This window comes from Scyliorhinus torazame, chromosome 2, assembly GCF_047496885.1.
Source record: "Scyliorhinus torazame isolate Kashiwa2021f chromosome 2, sScyTor2.1, whole genome shotgun sequence".
Lineage (NCBI taxonomy): Eukaryota > Metazoa > Chordata > Chondrichthyes > Carcharhiniformes > Scyliorhinidae > Scyliorhinus > Scyliorhinus torazame.
The window spans coordinates 266,769,501-266,788,887 of NC_092708.1; the positions used below are offsets into that span (position 1 = coordinate 266,769,501).

Consider the following 19,387-nt stretch of genomic DNA (forward strand, 5'->3'; position numbering starts at 1 on the left):
CTGGGAGTGTGGGGTCACTGTGTGGGAGTGTGGAGTCACTGTTTGGGAGTGTGGAGTCACTGTCTGGGAGTGTGGGGTCACTGTCTGGGAGTGTGGGGTCACTGTTTGGGAGTGTGGGATCACTGTGTGGGAGTGTGGGGTCACTGTGTGGGAGTGTGGAGTCACTGTGTGGGAGTGGGGTTCACTGGGAGTGTGGAGTCACTGTCTGGGAGTGTGGGGTCACTGTTTGGGAGTGTGGGATCACTGTGTGGGAGTGTGGGGTCACTGTATGACATTGAGCTCACTGCCTGGGGGTATGGGGTCACTGTCTGTGATTATGGGTCTCAGAATGTGGGGCACTTCTGGTGCTGTGGGGTCTCTGGCTGGCATTGGGATCATTGTCTGGCATTGGGGTCACTGTCTAGATATGCAGGATTATTGTCTGGGAATGTGCAGCCACTGTCCTGCAGCGTGGTGTCACTGTCTGGGAGTGTAGGGTCACTATCTGGCACTGGAGTCACTGTCGAGGGGTGTAGGATTAATGTCCGGGAATATGCAGCCACTGTCTGGGATTGTGGGGTCACTGTCTGGGAGTGTGGGGTCACTGTCTGGCAGTGGAGTCACTGTCGAGGGGTGTAGGATTACTGTCTGGGAATGTGCAGCCACTGTCTGGGAGTGTGGGGTCACTGTCTGGGAGTGTGGGGTCACTCACTGTCTGGCAGTGGAGTCACTGTCGAGGGGTGTAGGATTAATGTCTGGGAATGTGCAGCCACTGTCTGGGAGTGTGGTGTCACTATCTGGCATTGGAGTCACTGTCGAGGGGTGTAGGATTACTGTCTGGGAATGTGCAGCCACTGTCTGGGAATGTGGGGTCAATATCTGGCATTGGAGTCACTGTCGAGGGGTGTAGGATTACTGTCTGGGAATGTGCAGCCACTGTCTGGGAATGTGGGGTCAATATCTGGCATTGGAGTCACTGTCTGGCATTGGGCACACTGTCTTGGGGTGTGGGGTCACTGTTTGCGATTGTGGGTCACTGGCCCTGAATGTGGGGTCACTTCTGGTGTTGTGGGGTCACTGGGAGTGTGGGGGTCATTGTCTGACATTGGGGTCACTGTCTGGGATGGGGTGCACTGTCTGGGAGTGTGGAATCACTCTCTGGGAATGTAGGATCACTGTTTGGGAGTGTGGGCTCCCAGCTTGGGAATGTGAGTATCTAACTGGGGCCTGTTTTTTTGAGGATTTGGAAGGGGGCTTGACAGCATGGACCCACAGATGTTGTTTCTGCTGGCTGAGGAAATTGAGAACAAAGGGACACAATCACAGGATAATCATTTCGGATTTAGATGAGCAGAAATGTCTTCAAAGGGATATGAATCTTTGGAATTCTCTCGCCTCGAAGGTTGTGGATGCTCCATCATTGACTGTGACATACTCAGAGTTTTGGTCTCTCAGGGAATCAGAGATATGGAGAGTGGGTAGGAAAGTGTCCACTATTAGTCAATGATTGTATGATTTGATGAAGTAAGCTTGACGGGATTTACGCCAAGCTCCTGCTCAAGTGTTCTGTTGTGTTTGGGTTGTTTTCTGTAGCCACAGAAGGCTGAGACTTTCATGGGGAAGAGGGTGGCACAGTGGTTAGCACTGCTGCTGCACACCATCAGGGACTCGGGTTCAATTCAGCTTCGGGTGACTGTGTGGAGTTTGCACTTTCTCCCCGTGTCTGCGTGGGTTTCCTCCGGGTGCCTCCCACAGTCCAAAGATGTGCAGGTTAGGTGGATTGGCCATTTAAAAAAAAATTGCAAGGTTATGGGGATTGGGTGGGGCAGAGGATCGGTGGAGACTCAATGGGCCAAATGGCCTCCTTCTGCACGGTTGGGATTCCATGGAGTAAGGGGTGCATGTTCCCCCATCCCCGCCATGAGTGACTCAAAGCTGGGTGGGAGGCTGAGCTGTGAGGAGGATGCAGAGATACTTCAGTGTGAATTGGAGAAGTTTCTTTTTAAATTAAAATTTTTCCAATAAGGGGCAATTGAGCGTGTGCAATCCACATACCCTGCACATCTTTGGGTTGCGGGGGTGAAACGCACGCAGACATGGGGAGAATATGCAAACTCTATGTGGGCAATGCCCAGGGCTGGGATCAAACTCGGATCTTTGGCACCGTGAGGCAGCAGTGCTAACCACTGTGAATTGGACAAGTTGATTGAGTGGACAAATGAATGGCAGATGCAGTATAATTTGGTAGCAAAAACAGGAAAGTAGACTATTATCTGAATGACCATAAATTAGGTGAGGGGAATGTGCAATGAGACCTGGGTCGCTGAAGGTAAACTTGCAGGTTCAGCAGGCAGTAAAGAAAACAAATGGTATGTTGGCCTTCATTGCGCGAGGTTTCGAGTATAGAAGCAGGGATGTGTTGCTGCAATTGTACAGGGTCTTGGTAAGGCCACATCTGGAATATTGTGTGCAGTTTTGGTCTCCTTATCTGAGGAAGGATGTTCTTGCTCTCAAGGGAGTGCAGCGAAGGTTTACCAGACTGATTCCAGGGATGGCGGGACAGACGTATGAGGAGAGATTACATCGGTTAGGATTGTATTCACTGGAATTCAGAAGAATGGGGGGGAATCTCATTGAAACCTATAAAATTCTAACAGGACTAGACAGGGTAGATGCAAGAAGGATGCCCCCAATGGTGGGGGTGCCCAGAACCAGAGGTCACAGTCTGAGAAATTTCTTCACCCAGAGAGTGGTGAGCCTGTGGAAATCGGTACCACAAAACATAGTTGAGGTCTAAACATTGCATGTTTTCAAGACGCAGTTAGATATAGCATTTGGGGGGGGGGGGGGGGGGGGGGGGGGGGGGAAAGGGGATCAAAGCATATGGGGGTAAAACGGGATGATTACCATGATCATAATGAATGGCGGAGCAGGCTCAAAGGGCCGAATGGCCTCCTTCTGCTCCTATTTTCTATGTTTCTATAGTCAAGAGGCACAGTCAGCAGCATTTATTTATTATAAATAATGTATAAAAAATAGTTACCAGAAATGAATCAGACACAGAAATCTGACCTATAGTATTCCAGCAGAGGCTATAACCTATGAGACCATAAGACATAGGAGCAGAATTAGGCCATTCAGCCCATCAAGTCTGTTCTGCCTTCAATCATGGCTGATATATTTCTCATCCCCATTCTCCACCAGTACAGGCTTAAGTTCTCAGTTACTAAGACTGTTCAGTCCCTCCACTAGATTGTATGTAATGTGTCGATGCTGGTGAACTGGATGTGAAGCTAGCAGCACACTTGTTGACTTTGGTAGCTAGATGAATGCCGCCTACTCTTGCCCAACTGTGGGTCCGCCTCCCAGGGGTAGCGAGAGTGCCAGGGCAGCAGCTTCGATTGAGAACAGGTGCTCATCCTCCACCCCTGGGCATATGGAGTGCATGAACTGTGCCAGTCTGAGCAGATATTCCAGGTTGTATCCTGAGCAACCGCAGCACCCAACAATCTGCCTGGCAATGGCGTCAGCTGGGGCTGGCCCCAGATACAGTGGGTTCTGAGGGGTGGCAATATAAACCAGGGCGAAGGTGCTGCCACAGGGCTCCATGCCCTGAGGGACGAACTCCACAGTCTTGCACATGTATCCCCCGAGCAGGCTTTCACGAAGGTTTAAATACTCCAGCGAACTCCTGACCTGATCATCCCGCACCTCATAGGCCACTCCCCATGTGTCAGCCTGAGCAGATGGAGAGAGAGTGAAGCTGTGATTAGACTCAAACATCAGTAAAAGGTACAGCTCAGACACCAAAACAATAACAAACTGCAGGTGAGGACAGGGGTCGGCTGTGATGTTCCCTCATGCCAAACTCCATCCACAGTTAACACACATCAGCTGTAGCATGCAGCAGGGCTGCAGGTATTTGCTGAATATGAGCCTAGACTATACAACCTGTCATCATAATGTAACCCTTTTAGCCCCGATATGATTCTGGTGAATTTGCTCTTCATTTTCTCCAAGAGCTCTATAAATCCTTCCCAGAACTGAATGCACCACTCTGGCTGCAGTCAAACTGGATCTTTACAGCTGTAGCAGAACCTGCGCCCTCTTATAATTCAGCCAGCTTGAAATCTAATGTTCCATTAGCCTTTGAAACTTTTTCCTCCTCTGCACAGACTTCTTGGAAACCCCAAAGCTCATCCGCAGTTCCCAGCCGCTCAACTACTTTACTTGGACTAAGTTGATTAATTGAAAATATATTGAAAAGTCAGTGCAAACAGTTGCTTAGGGAGTTATTGTTATTCATTCTGTATGGTCTAGTATCAGTGACTCAAAGCCAGGGAATGCAGTTCAGAGTTTCACAACAGTACGTCACTGTGAAATACTTACATCAACATCTTCTAATAAAGTGACCACGCGACCTGGCTGAAAAACAAAACAAGGCAGATTAATGAACATGTTGGCAGCCTGTGTACTGAGAAAACAAGCGACAGCCAGTCAGTGGATCCCATTCCTGCCACACCTCAAATGTCAACCTCCCAACAGTGATGGGACAGGATCTGTGTCTGCAATTCCCTCGTATAGGAACACACTCTGTGTCAGCCCCTGGCTCAAGTTGGTCTCACACCTACTGCCATAGGGTCCTAAGGTGCCAAGTTGAGGACCTGGACACAAAAATTTAAAAAAACTGACATTCCAGTGTATTACAGATGGGGTGCTGCACAGTCAGAGGTGCCGTCTCTCAGTTGAGATTTTAAACCAAGGCCCCATCTGTTGGATGTAAAAGGTCCCATGGTATCATATTGGAGAAGAGGAGGGAGGTTATCATGGCTGTCCAAAGGGTGCAGTTTAGGTGGATTTGGCCATCCTAAATTGTCCCTTAGTGTCCAAAGTTAATTGGGATTGCAGGAGGGTGGCATGTGGCACAGTGGTTAGTACTGGGACTGCGGCGCTGAGGACCCGGGTTCAGATCCTGGCCCACTGTCCGTGTGGAGTTTGCACATTCTCCCCATGTCTGCGTGGGTTTCACCCCCACAACCCAAAGATGATTCTATATCCTGGCCACTATTAATCCATCAATCAACATCACAAAGAACAGTTTGGCTGGTCATTATCTCATTGCAGTTTGCAACAAATTAGCTGTGTTTCATGAATTACAACAGTGACTACACTTTAAAGGTTTCTTTGATGGGATGGGGGTCTCTTTGATTCCCGCAGTGAAGGGTGTCTAATTCCACACAGCGAGGGGTTTCTAATTCCCCACAGTGAGGGTCTCTATCCCACATTCCCCACAGTGAGGATCTCTGATTTCCACAGTGATGGGTGTCTGTCTATGACCCTCGAGTGGTTCTCAAACAGAAGGAGACCAAATCTTTGTGTTCAGATTTAATGGACCTCAATCCCTCAGAGGGAGATTCAGGTTAAATCATTTTTCAAACATATTTACCAGAATCAAAACTCACCATCTCCTGGTTTCCGCGGTGATAAGAATCTCCATGCCAGAACCTCCTGCTGTAACCACGGATGAAGCCAATCTTCCTGGAGGTGAATTCAAAATCTGGTTTCCAAATCAGCGAGCCGTAACCAAAGATCCAGAGGACCCGGGGAATGTTGCAACTCTGGAGTAGTGAACCAGCTTTATCCACCTCCAAATGCTCGGTCACCTGGGGAGGCATCGGCAGGTGGGGATGGGGGGGCTGTACAGATAAACTGCCTGTGGGACGAGAGCCTCACTCCGCGCCCCTCTTCTGTCTCTCCTGCACTTTGTCAGTGTCTTCTTTCTCTGTGTCTGTTTTCTCTCTTTTTCTTTTTCTGTCCTCACTCTCCGTCAGTCCTCTATCTCTCCTCTCTCACAGACTCTGTCCTCTCCCTCAGTCGGTCTTCCCTCACTCTCTTTGTCTATCCTTCCTCTCTCACTCTGTCCTCTCTCACTCTGCCCTCTCTCCAACTTTGTCCTCTTTCTCCTCTCACCCACTCTGTCCTCTGTCTTCCCTCTGTCCTCCCCCTCTGTCCACTCACTCAGTCTCTCCTCTCACTCAATCCTCTGACACACTCTGTCCTCTCTCCTCTCACCCACTCTCTCCCTCTCCTCTGTTTGTCCTTTCTCTCTCTCTCTCACTCTGTCCTCTCTCACTCTGCCCTTTCTCTCTCTCTCACCCACACGCACTCTCTCTCGAAGTGCCTGCCTGTCGCTCTGTCTCACAATCTGTCTCAGTCGACCTCACTTTATTTACTTCACACGAATCCACTGCTTCAGCAAGTGGGCGGGTTATTGAAGCTCTGACCAATCAGTGTTTTCCGGGCGAGGGTTGGGTTCAGAAGCGGCCAATAAAGCAGTCCCAGCCGGACTGAAATATTCCTCTGAGTTGCATCAGATTGCGGTTCAATGATGCAACAAACCCGGGAACAGGGACTGGAAACATGGGCAATCAGGAGCCAGGGGCGGGAGAGGGTATGAGGCACTGGGGGCAGGGCCTCTCATAGAGTCGAGCAAAGACTGGCAACACCACCCAGAGGCAGGGCACCAGCAGGTTTTGCTTCAAACATTCTCAGGGCAGGTCCAGCGCGGATGAGATACCGAATAAAGCTCCATCTCCTCTGTCCCAATCAGACATCCCCAGGACAAAGTTGAGTAAGTTGCTGCTGTTCGGCCTGCGGGTGGGTTTAATAAAGGACACAGACAACAGATATTGCAGCAGGAATGATTTCATTGTTTGAACAAAAAAAATTAATTCAAACTTTGCCAAGGAATTGAAACCATAGTTGAACTGATAAGTGTATTTACATGTGAAGACATTTATAAATATACATTATATACAAAATAATTTTATAAAAGTATAAAGTTCAGTGCTTCACATTTAAATTAATTATGAAATACCCAACCTTAAAAAAAATAACATTATTGATTGTCTTGGTCTTTGATTTAAGGGATCAGCAATGGGCAGTCTGTACACGAGGCTCTGCTCCCTGGGAGAATGTTGATCCAATCCCAGGGTGGAAGGTAGGGGAATGGGCCATGGACCCGTCAGCCAGTGCTCCTGTCTGGGGTTTTTCCTCAATCCCAAATCCGGCCTTATTTCAGTCACTGTGAGCGAGTCAGTGCCTCGGGGTTAAAGTGGGCCCAGTTAAATACACTCCACTCTGCAAAAATAATAAATAGAGACTACTCTGTGGGCTTGCGGTCAATCACAATCCTGTATTTGACTCTGTTCTCACTCCGTCAGCATCTCCAGTAACAACGGTCGCTCTTAGACCGAAGCATTAAATTGGCGCTCTCAGCATCTTCTCCTGCAGAGGCTCAATACGTAGAGCTTTACATTCAGTCTGTGACACTGCGTCGATGGGACCAGCCTGGCCCCAGAGTCTGTCGAATCTCTGGTTCTCCACGAACAGCAACAGTTCACTAGGCTGAAAGATTTTCACCATCACACAAAGCCACTCAGACACTGAGAGCCAGAGCGGGCCCTGCACAAGGTCGCAACCTCCACTTTCCAAACATTTCTCCTCCGAATAGCAAGCCGTGAATAAATAAAACAGCAGTCCCACTTCATGTAAACAGACAGACCTGGAGACCCCAGGCAGACTGTAGTATCTCTGGCATTGCAGCCTTAAACCTGGGCAAAGAGAGAGAGAGAGAATCATTGAAAATGTCTTTCACTGGTTTATTTTGCCCTTAAATCAACACCTTCCGATCCTGTGATTTCTGTTGCTTTTAAAACTTTCCTGTGCTGTACATTTCTTTGTTCTTTGTAAAAGTAGGCAAGCAGTCCACATCCACCTGTTCTGGGCGTGTCCAAAGCTGAGGGGGTTCTGGTAGGGGCTCTTGGCTGTTATGTTGGAGGTTGTGGGGGTCGGGGTGACCCTGAGTCCGGAAGTGGCGATATTCGGGGTGTCGGAAGATTCGGAGGTCCAGGTGGGGAAAGAGGCTGATGTCTTGGCCTTTGACTCCCTGGTAGCCTGGAGATGGATTTTGTTGTGTTGGCAGACTTGGAGCCACCGAAAGCGGGGCGGGGGGCGGGGGGGGGTGAGTAACCTGGCAGAATTCCTGCACTTGGAAAAGGTTAAGTTTGTCATACGGGGAGCGGAGGAATTAAGGCGTCAGCGGGGGAGAGGGGCTTGGGTTTTTTTCTGATTCTTTATGTTGGGGGGGAGATAAGTGGGAAAAATCTAAGGGGGCGAGGAGAATTGTGGGCTTGGTATCAGGGTTGTGGTTGGCCTGTGTTTTGGTATCTGTGGTTTTTTGGTTTTCTGATATTTAATCATAATAATCTTTATTGTCACAGGTAGGCTAACATTAACACTGCAATTAAGTTACTGTGAAAAGCCCCTAGTCGCCACATTCCGGCGCCTGTTCGGGTCCACAGAGGGAGAATTCAGAATGTCCAATTCACCTAACAGCACGTCTTTCAGGACTTGTGGGAGGAAACCGGAGCGCCCGGAGGAAACCCACGCAGACACGGGAAGAACGTGCAGACTCCGCACAGATAAGCTGAGGATCGAACCTGGGGACCCTGGCGCTGTGAAGCAACAGAGCTAACCACTGTGCTACTATGCCGCCCATACTATATATATATGCAAAATGCCTTTAATAAAAATATTTTTAGAAACAAGTAGAGGCAAGCAGTGTAAGGTTTGGCGACAGAGCCCTTCATTTAGAGGCTTACTTCCCAGAAATTCTATCACCACTCTTAGATCCAGGCCCCAAACTTTTAAACTGCCAAATCTTCCAGTATTTGCTGCTACAAACGAGCTGCAGCTTGAAATTTCTACTTGAAGAGGAGTCTGATTCAGAATGACTCGCACCACCTGACCCTGAACCCCACCTCTCATGCACACATCCAAGGCAGGATTCTCCAGCCGCATCTGCCCAGCGACCGGAGAATCCCGCCCGAGGTCAATGGATCTATTGTACAGGTCTCGCCTGTGCCGTTTTTGCGGTCGGCGGGGTGGAGGAATCCAGCTCTCAATGTATCTCTCAATCTCATCCCTTCCTCCCCAGTGTCCCTTTCTCCTTCCCCAAGCTCCTTCCCTCCATGTACACTGTCTCCGTCCTGTCGAGTGTACCTTCCTCCCTCAGTGTACTTCTCTCCCATCACACCCCAATCCACATGCTACTAAACCTCTCTCCAAAGCCCTGACTGTGGCACGGTAGCACAGTGGTTAGCACTGTTGCTTCACTGCTCTAGGGTCCCAGGTTCGATTCCCGGCTTGGGTCATTGTCTGTACGGAGTCTGCACGTTCTCCCCGTGTCTGCGTGGGTTTCCTGCGGGCGCTCCGGTTTCTTCCCACAAGTCCCGAAAGATGTGCTGTTAGGTAATTTGGACATTCCGAATTCTCCCTCTGTACCTGAACAGGTGCCAGAATGAGGTGACATGGGGATTTCCACAGTAACTTCATTGTAATGTTACTGTAAGCCTATCTGTGACACTAATAACGATTATTATTATTACCCTCCCCCTGCCTAGTATTCACCTGCACAGCTCCCTCACCCTGGTGATACCTCCTCCCACCTGTGGCCTTTCTACCGGAGCTCCACACAATGGTTTGCTTTACCTCAGTGATGACATCTTGCAGCATGCCCTCAGCAGTCCGGTGTAGGGGCTGGTACATCAGGTCCTGGGCACTTGATATCGTGGATATTCTGCACTCCAGTTTTTCACTACTAAACAAAGAAGAAATCAGGTGAGGGAAAAGTCCGAGAAAGCGCTGAGCAGAAGCACAATGGTAACACACAAGACATTCAGCAGGGAAAGTTCATTATAAATAAATGTAAAATGTCACCACAATCCCAGAGGTCCATAGGCTGCTTTCCCCTTTGAGAGAGAGAGAGTTGACTGGTGGTGATTTCATTCCTGAATAACCTCAGTCAGTACAGGAATTGAACCCATGCTGCTGGTGTCGCTCTGCATCACAAACTATACGTCCAGCCAACTGAGCTAACCGACCGCCATCATTCTAAATAGCAGTTCCACAAAAGCAGCCAATGAGTGACCTTGACAGAGTAATAATGGGACACCCACTGACGTTAGAGAGTTTCACTGGGGTGTGACAGGGGGTTGAATCGACCCAGGAATATGGCCGGAGGCAGGTGAGAAGGTTGTTTAGATGGCGCTGTTCTCATCGGGGGAGATAGGATGGTGGTGGGCGCAGGAAGGATTACGTGGGGGTGGGTTACATTGTATCGTGGGTCAACATCTTTGGGGAGGGAGGAGTGAAGAGACAGGAAAACTATTAAAGGGCAAGCAAATATTAGGAATTTCTTTCTAATTCAATTCACATAATGGAATTCTGGAACAGGAGGCCAGAGGCAGCAACCCGCCCTGACAGAGCTTTATGGACACTGTACTAGAAGTGAAATGAGTCTATAAATAGATTCCCACTGTATAGGATGACTCATAGAATCCCTACAGTGGAAGCCATTCAGCCCATCGAATCTGCACCCACCCACATATAGATAGATAGATAGATAGATCGGTAGATAGATAGATAGATAGATGGACAGGCAGATAGATACGTAAATAGATAGATAGATAGCTAGATTGATATATAGATAATTAGACAGACAGATTGATAAACATATAGATAGATAGATAAGAGAGTAATATAGATAGACATCTAGATAGGTAATTAGATAGATATATAGTTAGATAGACAGATAGATCGATAGAGAGATAGATAGGCAGGCAAAGAGATCGTTAGATTTATAGATAGATAGATTAATAGATAGATCGGTAGATAGATAGATGTATTGATAGATAGATAGTAATATAGATAGACATCTAGATAGGTAATTAGATTGATAGATAGATATATAGATAGATAGAGAACCCTACCTAGACCCATACTCCACCATTTCCTCGTAACCACATGATCACACCTAACCTGCGCATTCCTGGATACTGAGGGCTAATTTAGCATGGCCAATCCAGCTAACCTGCATATCTGTGGACTTTTGGGAGGAAACCAGAGCACCCGAAGGAAACCCACGCAGACAAGGGGAGAAAGTGGAAACTCCACACAGACAGTCACCCGAGGCTGGAATTGAATCCGGGTCCCTGGTGCTGTGAGGCAGCAGTGCGAACCACTGTGCCACCATGCCGTCCAGGCACTGAGGGAATTATTCTCAGTTCAATTCCTGCTCAAAGTACAATGCTCCTTCAGTACTGCCCCTCTGACAGTGCCGAGCTCCCTCAGTCCTGCCCCTCTGACAGTGCCGAGCTCCCTCAGTACTGCCCCTCTGATGGTGCCGAGCTCCCTCAGTACTGCCCCTCTGACAATGCCGAGCTCCCTCAGTCCTGCCCCTCTGACAGTGCCGAGCTCCCTCAGTCCTGCCCCTCTGACAATGTCGAGCTTCCTCAATTTTGCCCCTCTGACAGTGCCGAGCTCCCTCAGTCCTGCCCCTCTGACAATGTCGAGCTCCCTCAGTCCTGCCCCTCTGACAATGTCGAGCTCCCTCAGACCTGCCCCTCTGACAATGTCGAGCTCCCTCAGTCCTGCCCCTCTGACAATGCCGAGCTCCCTCAGTCCTGCCCGTCTGATGGTGCTGAGTTCCCTCAGTCCTGCCCCTCTGACAATGTCGAGCTCCCTCAATACTGCCCCTCTGACAATGTCGAGCTCCCTCAATACTGCCCCTCTGACAATGTCGAGCTCCCTCAGTCCTGCCCCTCTGACAATGCCGAGCTCCCTCAGTCCTGCCCCTCTGACAATGTCGAGCTCCCTCAGTCCTGCCCCTCTGACAATGCCGAGCTCCCTCAGTCCTGCCCCTCTGACAATGTCGAGCTCCCTCAGTCCTGCCCCTCTGACAATGTCGAGCTTCCTCAATTTTGCCCCTCTGACAATGTCAAGCTCCCTCAGTCCTGCCCCTCTGACAGAGCCGAGCTCCCTCAGTCCTGCCCCTCTGACAATGCCGAGCTCCCTCAGTCCTGCCCCTCTGACAATGCCGAGCTCCCTCAGTCCTGCCCCTCTGACAATGCCGAGCTCCCTCAGTCCTGCCCCTCTGACAGAGCCGAGCTCCCTCAGTCCTGCCCCTCTGACAATGCCGAGCTCCCTCAGTCCTGCCCCTCTGATGGTGCTGAGCTCCCTCAGTCCTGCCCCTCTGACAATGCCGAGCTCCCTCAGTCCTGCCCCTCTGACAATGCCGAACTCCCTCAGTCCTGCCCCTCTGACAGAGCCGAGCTCCCTCAGTCCTGCCCCTCTGACAATGCCGAGCTCCCTCAGTCCTGCCCCTCTGACAATGTCGAGCTTCCTCAATTTTGCCCCTCTGACAATGTCGAGCTCCCTCAGTCCTGCCCCTCTGACAGAGCCGAGCTCCCTCAGTCCTGCCCCTCTGACAATGTCGAGCTCCCTCAGTCCTGCCCCTCTGACAATGTCGAGCTCCCTCAGTCCTGCCCCTCTGACAATGTCGAGCTCCCTCAGTCCTGCCCCTCTGACAATGCCGAGCTCCCTCAGTCCTGCCCCTCTGATGGTGCTGAGTTCCCTCAGTCCTGCCCCTCTGACAATGTCGAGCTCCCTCAATACTGCCCCTCTGACAATGTCGAGCTCCCTCAATACTGCCCCTCTGACAATGTCGAGCTCCCTCAGTCCTGCCCCTCTGACAATGTCGAGCTCCCTCAGTCCTGCCCCTCTGACAATGTCGAGCTCCCTCAGTCCTGCCCCTCTGACAATGTCGAGCTCCCTCAGTCCTGCCCCTCTGACAATGCCGAGCTCCCTCAGTCCTGCCCCTCTGACAATGTCGAGCTCCCTCAGTCCTGCCCCTCTGACAATGTCGAACTCCCTCAGTCCTGCCCCTCTGACAATGCCGAGCTCCCTCAGTCCTGCCCCTCTGACAATGTCAAGCTCCCTCAGTCCTGCCCCTCTGACAGAGCCGAGCTCCCTCAGTCCTGCCCCTCTGACAATGCCGAGCTCCCTCAGTCCTGCCCCTCTGACAATGCCGAGCTCCCTCAGTCCTGCCCCTCTGACAATGCCGAGCTCCCTCAGTCCTGCCCCTCTGACAGAGCCGAGCTCCCTCAGTCCTGCCCCTCTGACAATGCCGAGCTCCCTCAGTCCTGCCCCTCTGATGGTGCTGAGCTCCCTCAGTCCTGCCCCTCTGACAATGCCGAGCTCCCTCAGTCCTGCCCCTCTGACAATGCTGAGCTCCCTCAGTCCTGCCCCTCTGACAGAGCCGAGCTCCCTCAGTCCTGCCCCTCTGACAATGCCGAGCTCCCTCAGTCCTGCCCCTCTGACAATGTCGAGCTCCCTCAGTCCTGCCCCTCTGACAGTGCCGAGCTCCCTCAGACCTGCCCCTCTGACAATGCCGAGCTCCCTCAGTCCTGCCCCTCTGACAGAGCCGAGCTCCCTCAGTCCTGCCCCTCTGACAATGCCGAGCTCCCTCAGTCCTGCCCCTCTGATAATGTCGAGCTCCCTCAGTCCTGCCCCTCTGACAGTGCCGAGCTCCCTCAGTCCTGCCCCTCTGATGGTGCTGAGCTTCTAGAGTACTGCCCCTCTGACAGTGCCGAGCTCCCTCAGTACTGCCCCTCTGATGGTGCTGAGCTCCTAGAGTACTGCCCCTCTGACAATGTCGAGCTCCCTCAATGTTGCCCCTCTGACAATGTCGAGCTCCCTCAGTCCTGCCCCTCTGACAATGTTGAGCTCCCTCAGTCCTGCCCCTCTGACAATGTTGAGCTCCCTCAGTCCTGCCCCTCTGACAGTGCCGAGCTCCCTCAGTCCTGCCCCTCTGATGGTGCTCAGCTCCCTCAGTCCTGCCCCTCTGGCAATGTCGAGCTCCCTCAATTCTGCCCCTCTGACAGTGCCGAGCTCCCTCAGTCCTGCCGCTCTGATGGTGCTGAGCTTCTAGAGTACTGCCCCTCTGACAGTGCCGAGCTCCCTCAGTACTGCCCCTCTTATGGTGCTGAGCTCCTAGAGTACTGCCCCTCTGACAATGTCGAGCTCCCTCAATACTGCCCCTCTGACAATGTCATGCTCCCTCAGTCCTGCCCCTCTGACAGTGCCGAGCTCCCTCAGTTCTGCCCCTCTGACAATGTCGAGCTCCCTCAGTCCTGCCCCTCTGATGGTGCCGAGCTCCCTCAATACTGCCCCTCTGACAATGCCGAGCTCCCTCAGTACTGCCCCTCTGACAGTGCCGAGCTACCTCAGTACTGCCCCTCTGATGGTGCTGAGCTCCTAGAGTACTGCCCCTCTGACAGTGCCAAGCTCCCTCAGTACTGCCCCTATGACAATGTCGAGCTCCCTCAGTCCTGCCCCTCTGACAATGTCGAGCTCCCTCAGTCCTGCCCCTCTGACAATGCCGAGCTCCCTCAGTCCTGCCCCTCTGACAATGTCGAGCTCCCTCAGTCCTGCCCCTCTGACAGTGCAGCACTCCCTCAGTCCTGCCCCTCCGAAAATGTCGAGCTCCCTCAGTCCTGCCCCTCTGACAGTGCAGCACTCCCTCAGTACTGTCCCTCCGACATTGCCGAGCTCCCTCAGTCTTGCCCCTCTGACAATGTCGAGCTCCCTCAATGTTGCCCCTCTGACAATGTCGAACTCCCTCAGTCCTGCCCCTCTGACAATGCCGAGCTCCCTCAGTCCTGCCCCTCTGACAATGTCGAGCTCCCTCAGTCCTACCCCTCTGACAATGTCGAGCTCCCTCAATACTGCCCCTCTGACAATGTCGAGCTCCCTCAGTCCTGCCCCTCTGACAATGTCGAGCTCCCTCAGTCCTGCCCCTCTGACAATGCCGAGCTCCCTCAGTACTGCCCCTCTGACAGTATCGAGCTCCCTCAGTCCTGCCCCTCTGACAATGTCGAGCTCCCTCAGCACTGCCCCTCCGACAGTGTCGAGCTCCCTCAGCACTGCCACTCCGACATTGCCGAGCTCCCTCAGCACTGCCCCTCTGACAGTGTCGAGCTCCCTCAGCACTACCTCTCTGACAGTGCATCACTCCCTCAGCACTGCCCCTCCGACACTGCAGAGCTCCCTCAGCACTGCCCCGCTGACAGTGCAGCACTCCCTCAGTACTGTCCCTCCGACATTGCCGAGCTCCCTCAGTCCTGCCCCTCTGACAGTGTCGAGCTCCCTCAGCACTACCTCTCTGACAGTGCATCACTCCCTCAGCACTGCCCCTCCGACACTGCAGAGCTCCCTCAGCACTGCCCCTCTGACAGTGCAGCACTCCCTCAGTACCGTCCCTCCGACATTGCCGAGCTCCCTCAGTCCTGCCCCTCTGACAGTGCCGATCTCCCTCAGCACTGCCCCTCTGACAGTGCAGCACTCCCTCAGTACTGCCCCTCTGACAGTGCCGAGCTCCCTCAGTACTGCCCCTCTGATAGTGCAGCACTCCCTCAGTACTGCCCCTCTGACAGTGCCGAGCTCCCTCAGTCTTGCCCCTCTGATAATGCCGAGCTCCCTCAATGTTGCCCCTCTGACAATGCCGAGCTCCCTCAGTCCTGCCCCTCTGACAATGTCGAGCTCCCTCAGTCCTGCCCCTCTGACAATGTCGAGCTCCCTCAATAGTGCCCCTCTGACAATGTCGAGCTCCCTCAGTCCTGCCCCTCTGACAATGTCGAGCTCACTCAGTACTGCCCCTCTGACAATGTCGAGCTCACTCAGTACTGCCTCTCTGACAGTGCAGCACTCCTTCAGCACTGCCCCTCCGACATTGCCGAGCTCCCACAGTACTGCCTCTCTGACAGTGCAGCACTCCCTCAGTACTGCCCCTCTGACAATGTCGAGCTCCCTCAGTATTGACCCTCTGACAGTGCAGTACTCCCTCAGTATTGACCCTATGACAGTGCAGCACTCCCTCAGTATTGACCCTATGACAGTGCAGCACTCCCTCAGTATTGACCCTCTGACAGTGCAGTACTCCCTCAGTATTGACCCTATGACAGTGCAGCACTCCCTCAGTATTGACCCTCTGACAGTGCAGTACTCCCTCAGTATTGACCCTCTGACAGTGCAGTACTCCCTCAGTACTGACCCTCTGACAGTGCAGTACTCCCTCAGTATTGACCCTCTGACAGTGCAGTACTCCCTCAGTATTGACCCTCTGACAGTGCAGTACTCCCTCAGTACTGACCCTCTGACAGTGCAGTACTCCCTCAGTATTGACCCTCTGACAGTGCAGTACTCCCTCAGTATTGACCCTCTGACAGTGCAGCGCTCCCTCAGTATTGACCCTCTGACATTGCAGTACTCACTCAGTATTGACCCTCTGACCCTCCGACAGTGCATTACACCCTCAGTATTCACCCTCCGACAGTGCAGTGCTCCCTCAGTATTGATCCTCCGACAGTGCAGTACTCCCTCAGTACTGCCCCTCTGACAATGCAGCACTCCCTCAGTACTGCCCCCCTGACAGTGCCGAGCTCCCTCAGCACTGCCCCTCTGACAGTGCAGCACTCCCTCAGCACTGCCCCTCTTTACGGTTCTGAGCTCCCGCAGCACAGCCCCTCTGACAGTTCAGCACTCCCTCAGTACTGCCCCTCTGACAGTGCCGCGCTCCCTCAGCACTGCCCCTCTGACAGTGCAGCACTCCCTCAGCACTGCCCCCCTTACGGTTCTGAGCTCCCGCAGCACTGCCCCTCTGACAGTTCAGCACTCCCTCAGTACTGCCCCTCTGACAGTCCGCACTCCCTCAGTACTGCCCCTCTGACAGTGCCGAGCTCCCTCAGTACTGCCCCTCTGACAGTGCAGCGCTCTCTCAGTACTGCCGCTCTGACAGTGCCGCACTCCCTCAGTACTGCCACTCTGACAGTGCCGAGCTCCCTCAGTACTGCCCCTCTGACAGTGCCGCGCTGTCTCAGTACTGCCCCTCTGACAGTGCAGCACTCCCTCAGCACTGCCCCTCTAACAGTGCAGCACTCCCTCAGTACTGTCCCTCTGACAGTGCCGAGCTCCCTCAGCACTGCCCCTCTGACAGTGCCGCGCTCCCTCAGTACTGCCCCTCTGACAGTGCCGCGCGCTCTCAGCACTGCCCCCGTTACGGTGCCGAGCTCCCTCAGTACTGCCCCTCTGACAGTGCCGCGCGCTCTCAGCACTGCCCCCGTTACGGTGCCGCACTCCCTCAGTACTGCCCCTCTGACAGTCCGCACTCCCTCAGTACTGCCCCTCTGACAGTGCCGCGCGCTCTCAGCACTGCCCCCGTTACGGTGCCGAGCTCCCTCAGTACTGCCCCTCTGACAGTGCCGCGCGCTCTCAGCACTGCCCCCGTTACGGTGCCGCACTCCCTCAGTACTGCCCCTCTGACAGTCCGCACTCCCTCAGTACTGCCCCTCTGACAGTGCCCCGCTCCCTCAGTACTGCCCCTCTGACAGTGCCGCGCTCTCTCAGTACTGCCCCTCTGACAGTGCCGCGCTCTCTCAGTACTGCCCCTCTGACAGTGCAGCACCTCCTCAGCACTGCCCCTCTAACAGTGCAGCACTCCCTCAGTACTGTCCCTCTGACAGTGCCGAGCTCCCTCAGCACTGCCCCTCTGACAGTGCCGAGCTCCCTCAGTACTGCCCCTCTGACAGTGCCGCAATCCCTCAGTACTGCCCCTCTGACAGTGCAGTACTTCCTCAGTATTGATCCTCTGACAGTGCAGTACTCCCTCAGTATTGACCCTCTGACAGTGCAGTACTCCCTCAGTATTGACCCTCTGACAGTGCAGTACTCCCTCAGTATTGACCCTCTGACAGTGCAGTACTCCCTCAGTACTGCCCCTCTGACAGTGCAGTACTCCCTCAGTATTGACCCTCTGACAGTGCAGTACTCCCTCAGTACTGCCCCTCTGACAGTGCAGTACTCCCTCAGTATTGACCCTCTGACAGTGCAGTACTCCCTCAGTATTCACCCTCTGACAGTGCAGTATTCACTCAGTATTGACCCTCTGGCAGTGCAGTACTCCCTCAGTATTGACCCTCTGACAGTGCAGTACTCTCTCAGTATTGACCCTCTGACAGTGCAGCGCTCCCTCAGTATTGACCCTCTGACAGTGCAGCGCTCCCTCAGTATTGACCCTCTGACAGTGCAGTACTCCCTCAGTATTGACCCTCTGACAGTGCATTACTCCCTCAGTATTGACCCTCTGACAGTGCAGTACTCACTCAGTATTGACCCTCTGACAGTGCAGTACTCATTCAGTATTGATCCTCCGACAGTGCAGTACTCCCTCAGTATTCACCCTCTGATAGTGCAGTACTCCCTCAGTATTGACCCTCTGACAGTGCAGTACTCACTCAGTATTGACCCTCTGACAGTGCAGTACTCATTCAGTATTGATCCTCCGACAGTGCAGTACTCCCTCAGTATTCACCCTCTGATAGTGCAGTACTCCCTCAGTATTGACCCTCTGACAGTGCAGCGCTCCCTCAGTATTGACCCTCTGACAGTGCAGCGCTCCCTCAGTATTGACCCTCTGACAGTGCAGCGCTCCCTCAGTATTGACCCTCTGACCATGCAGTACTCCCTCAGTATTGATCCTCCAAGGGTGCAGTACTCCCTCAGTATTGCTTTGCTAACAGTGTAACAGTCTCTCAGTACTGTCCCTCTTACAATGGAGCGCTATCTGAGTGTTACCCTACTGAGAGCACAGTGCTACCTCAGCACTGCCCCTCCAACAGTGCAGTACTCTTTCAGTACTGCCCTTTCAACAGTGCAGTACTCCCTCAGTACTGACTCTCTGATAGTGCAGTACTCCCTCAGTACTGACTCTCCGATAGTGCAGCACTCCCTCAGTACTGCCCTTTCACCAGTGCAGTTCTCGCTCAGTACTGCCCCCTTAAACAGTGCAGCACTCCCTCAGTACTGCCCCCTTAAACAGTGCAGCACTCCCTCAGTACTGCCCCCTTAAACAGTGCAGCACTCCCTCAGTACTGCCCCTCTGACCGTGCAGCACTCCCTCAGTACAGCCCCCTTAAACTGTGCAGTGGTCACTCAGTACTGCACCCTTAGACAGTGCAGCGCTCCCACAGTACTGCACCCTTAGACAATGCAGTGCTCCCACAGTACTGCCCCTCTGACCGTGCAGCACTCACTCAGTACTGTCCCCTTAAACAATGCCGTGCTCCCTCAGTATTCCCCCTCTGACCGTGCAGCACACCTTTAGTACTGCCCCACTGAGTGTAGCTCTCCTTCAGTACTGCCCTTCAGTCAATGCAGCAATCCCATGGTGCTGCTCCTCAGACAGTGCAGCACGCCTTCAGTACTACCCCTCTGACCGTGTAGCACTCCCTCAGTGTGGTAAACCACTGTATTGTATTGTATTGTTGTATTGTTACATGCCTGGGCTTGTCCCTGCTGGCTCCGCCTGTGGCTCCTCCCCTCAGGCTCATGTATAAAGGTGGCTGGTCTCCGCCTCTGATCCAGTTCGGGATCAGAGGCCAGGAGGCTTTCTGTTTAGTGTATTAAAGCCTGAGTTACGTTCACCACTCGTCCTGTGTTCATTGATGGCATA

The 19,387-nt window shown here is 52.9% G+C and overlaps 2 protein-coding genes across 2 annotated transcripts in view; both read right to left on the reverse strand.

The window, feature by feature from the left end:
• Window positions 1–2,977: 2,977 nt before the first annotated feature.
• On the reverse strand, window positions 2,978–6,180 carry chac1 (ChaC, cation transport regulator homolog 1 (E. coli)). The gene is made up of 3 exons (XM_072486899.1): window positions 5,442–6,180; window positions 4,369–4,404; window positions 2,978–3,717 (listed from the first exon to the last, which is right to left on the reverse strand). Exons 1-3 carry the CDS (start codon window positions 5,652–5,654, stop codon window positions 3,316–3,318), a joined length of 651 nt encoding a protein of 216 aa, XP_072343000.1. The 5' UTR covers window positions 5,655–6,180; the 3' UTR covers window positions 2,978–3,315.
• A 501-nt stretch (window positions 6,181–6,681) lies between these two features.
• The window catches only part of dll4 (delta-like 4 (Drosophila)), a 41,157-nt gene continuing 28,451 nt past the window's right edge, over window positions 6,682–19,387 (reverse strand). The window contains exons 10-11 of the mRNA XM_072486913.1: window positions 9,532–9,640; window positions 6,682–7,592 (exon numbers count right to left, since the gene is read on the reverse strand). Of these exons, the coding sequence (XP_072343014.1) occupies window positions 7,587–7,592; window positions 9,532–9,640 (115 nt within the window). The 3' untranslated portion in view covers window positions 6,682–7,586. The remainder of the gene's footprint in view (window positions 7,593–9,531; window positions 9,641–19,387) is intronic.

What these genes read in the sequence shown, in the direction of transcription:
- chac1 (XM_072486899.1), bottom strand. Translation starts at nt 5,654, where the DNA reads ATGCCTCCCCAGGTGACCGAGCATTTGGAGGTGGATAAAGCTGGTTCA. An exon ending in ACCGCGGAAACCAGGAGATG is followed by an intron (nt 4,405 to 5,441) that starts GTGAGTTTTGAT and finishes TTTGTTTTTCAG; the next exon opens with CCAGGTCGCGTGGTCACTTT. An exon ending in CTTTATTAGAAGATGTTGAT is followed by an intron (nt 3,718 to 4,368) that starts GTAAGTATTTCA and finishes CCATCTGCTCAG; the next exon opens with GCTGACACATGGGGAGTGGC.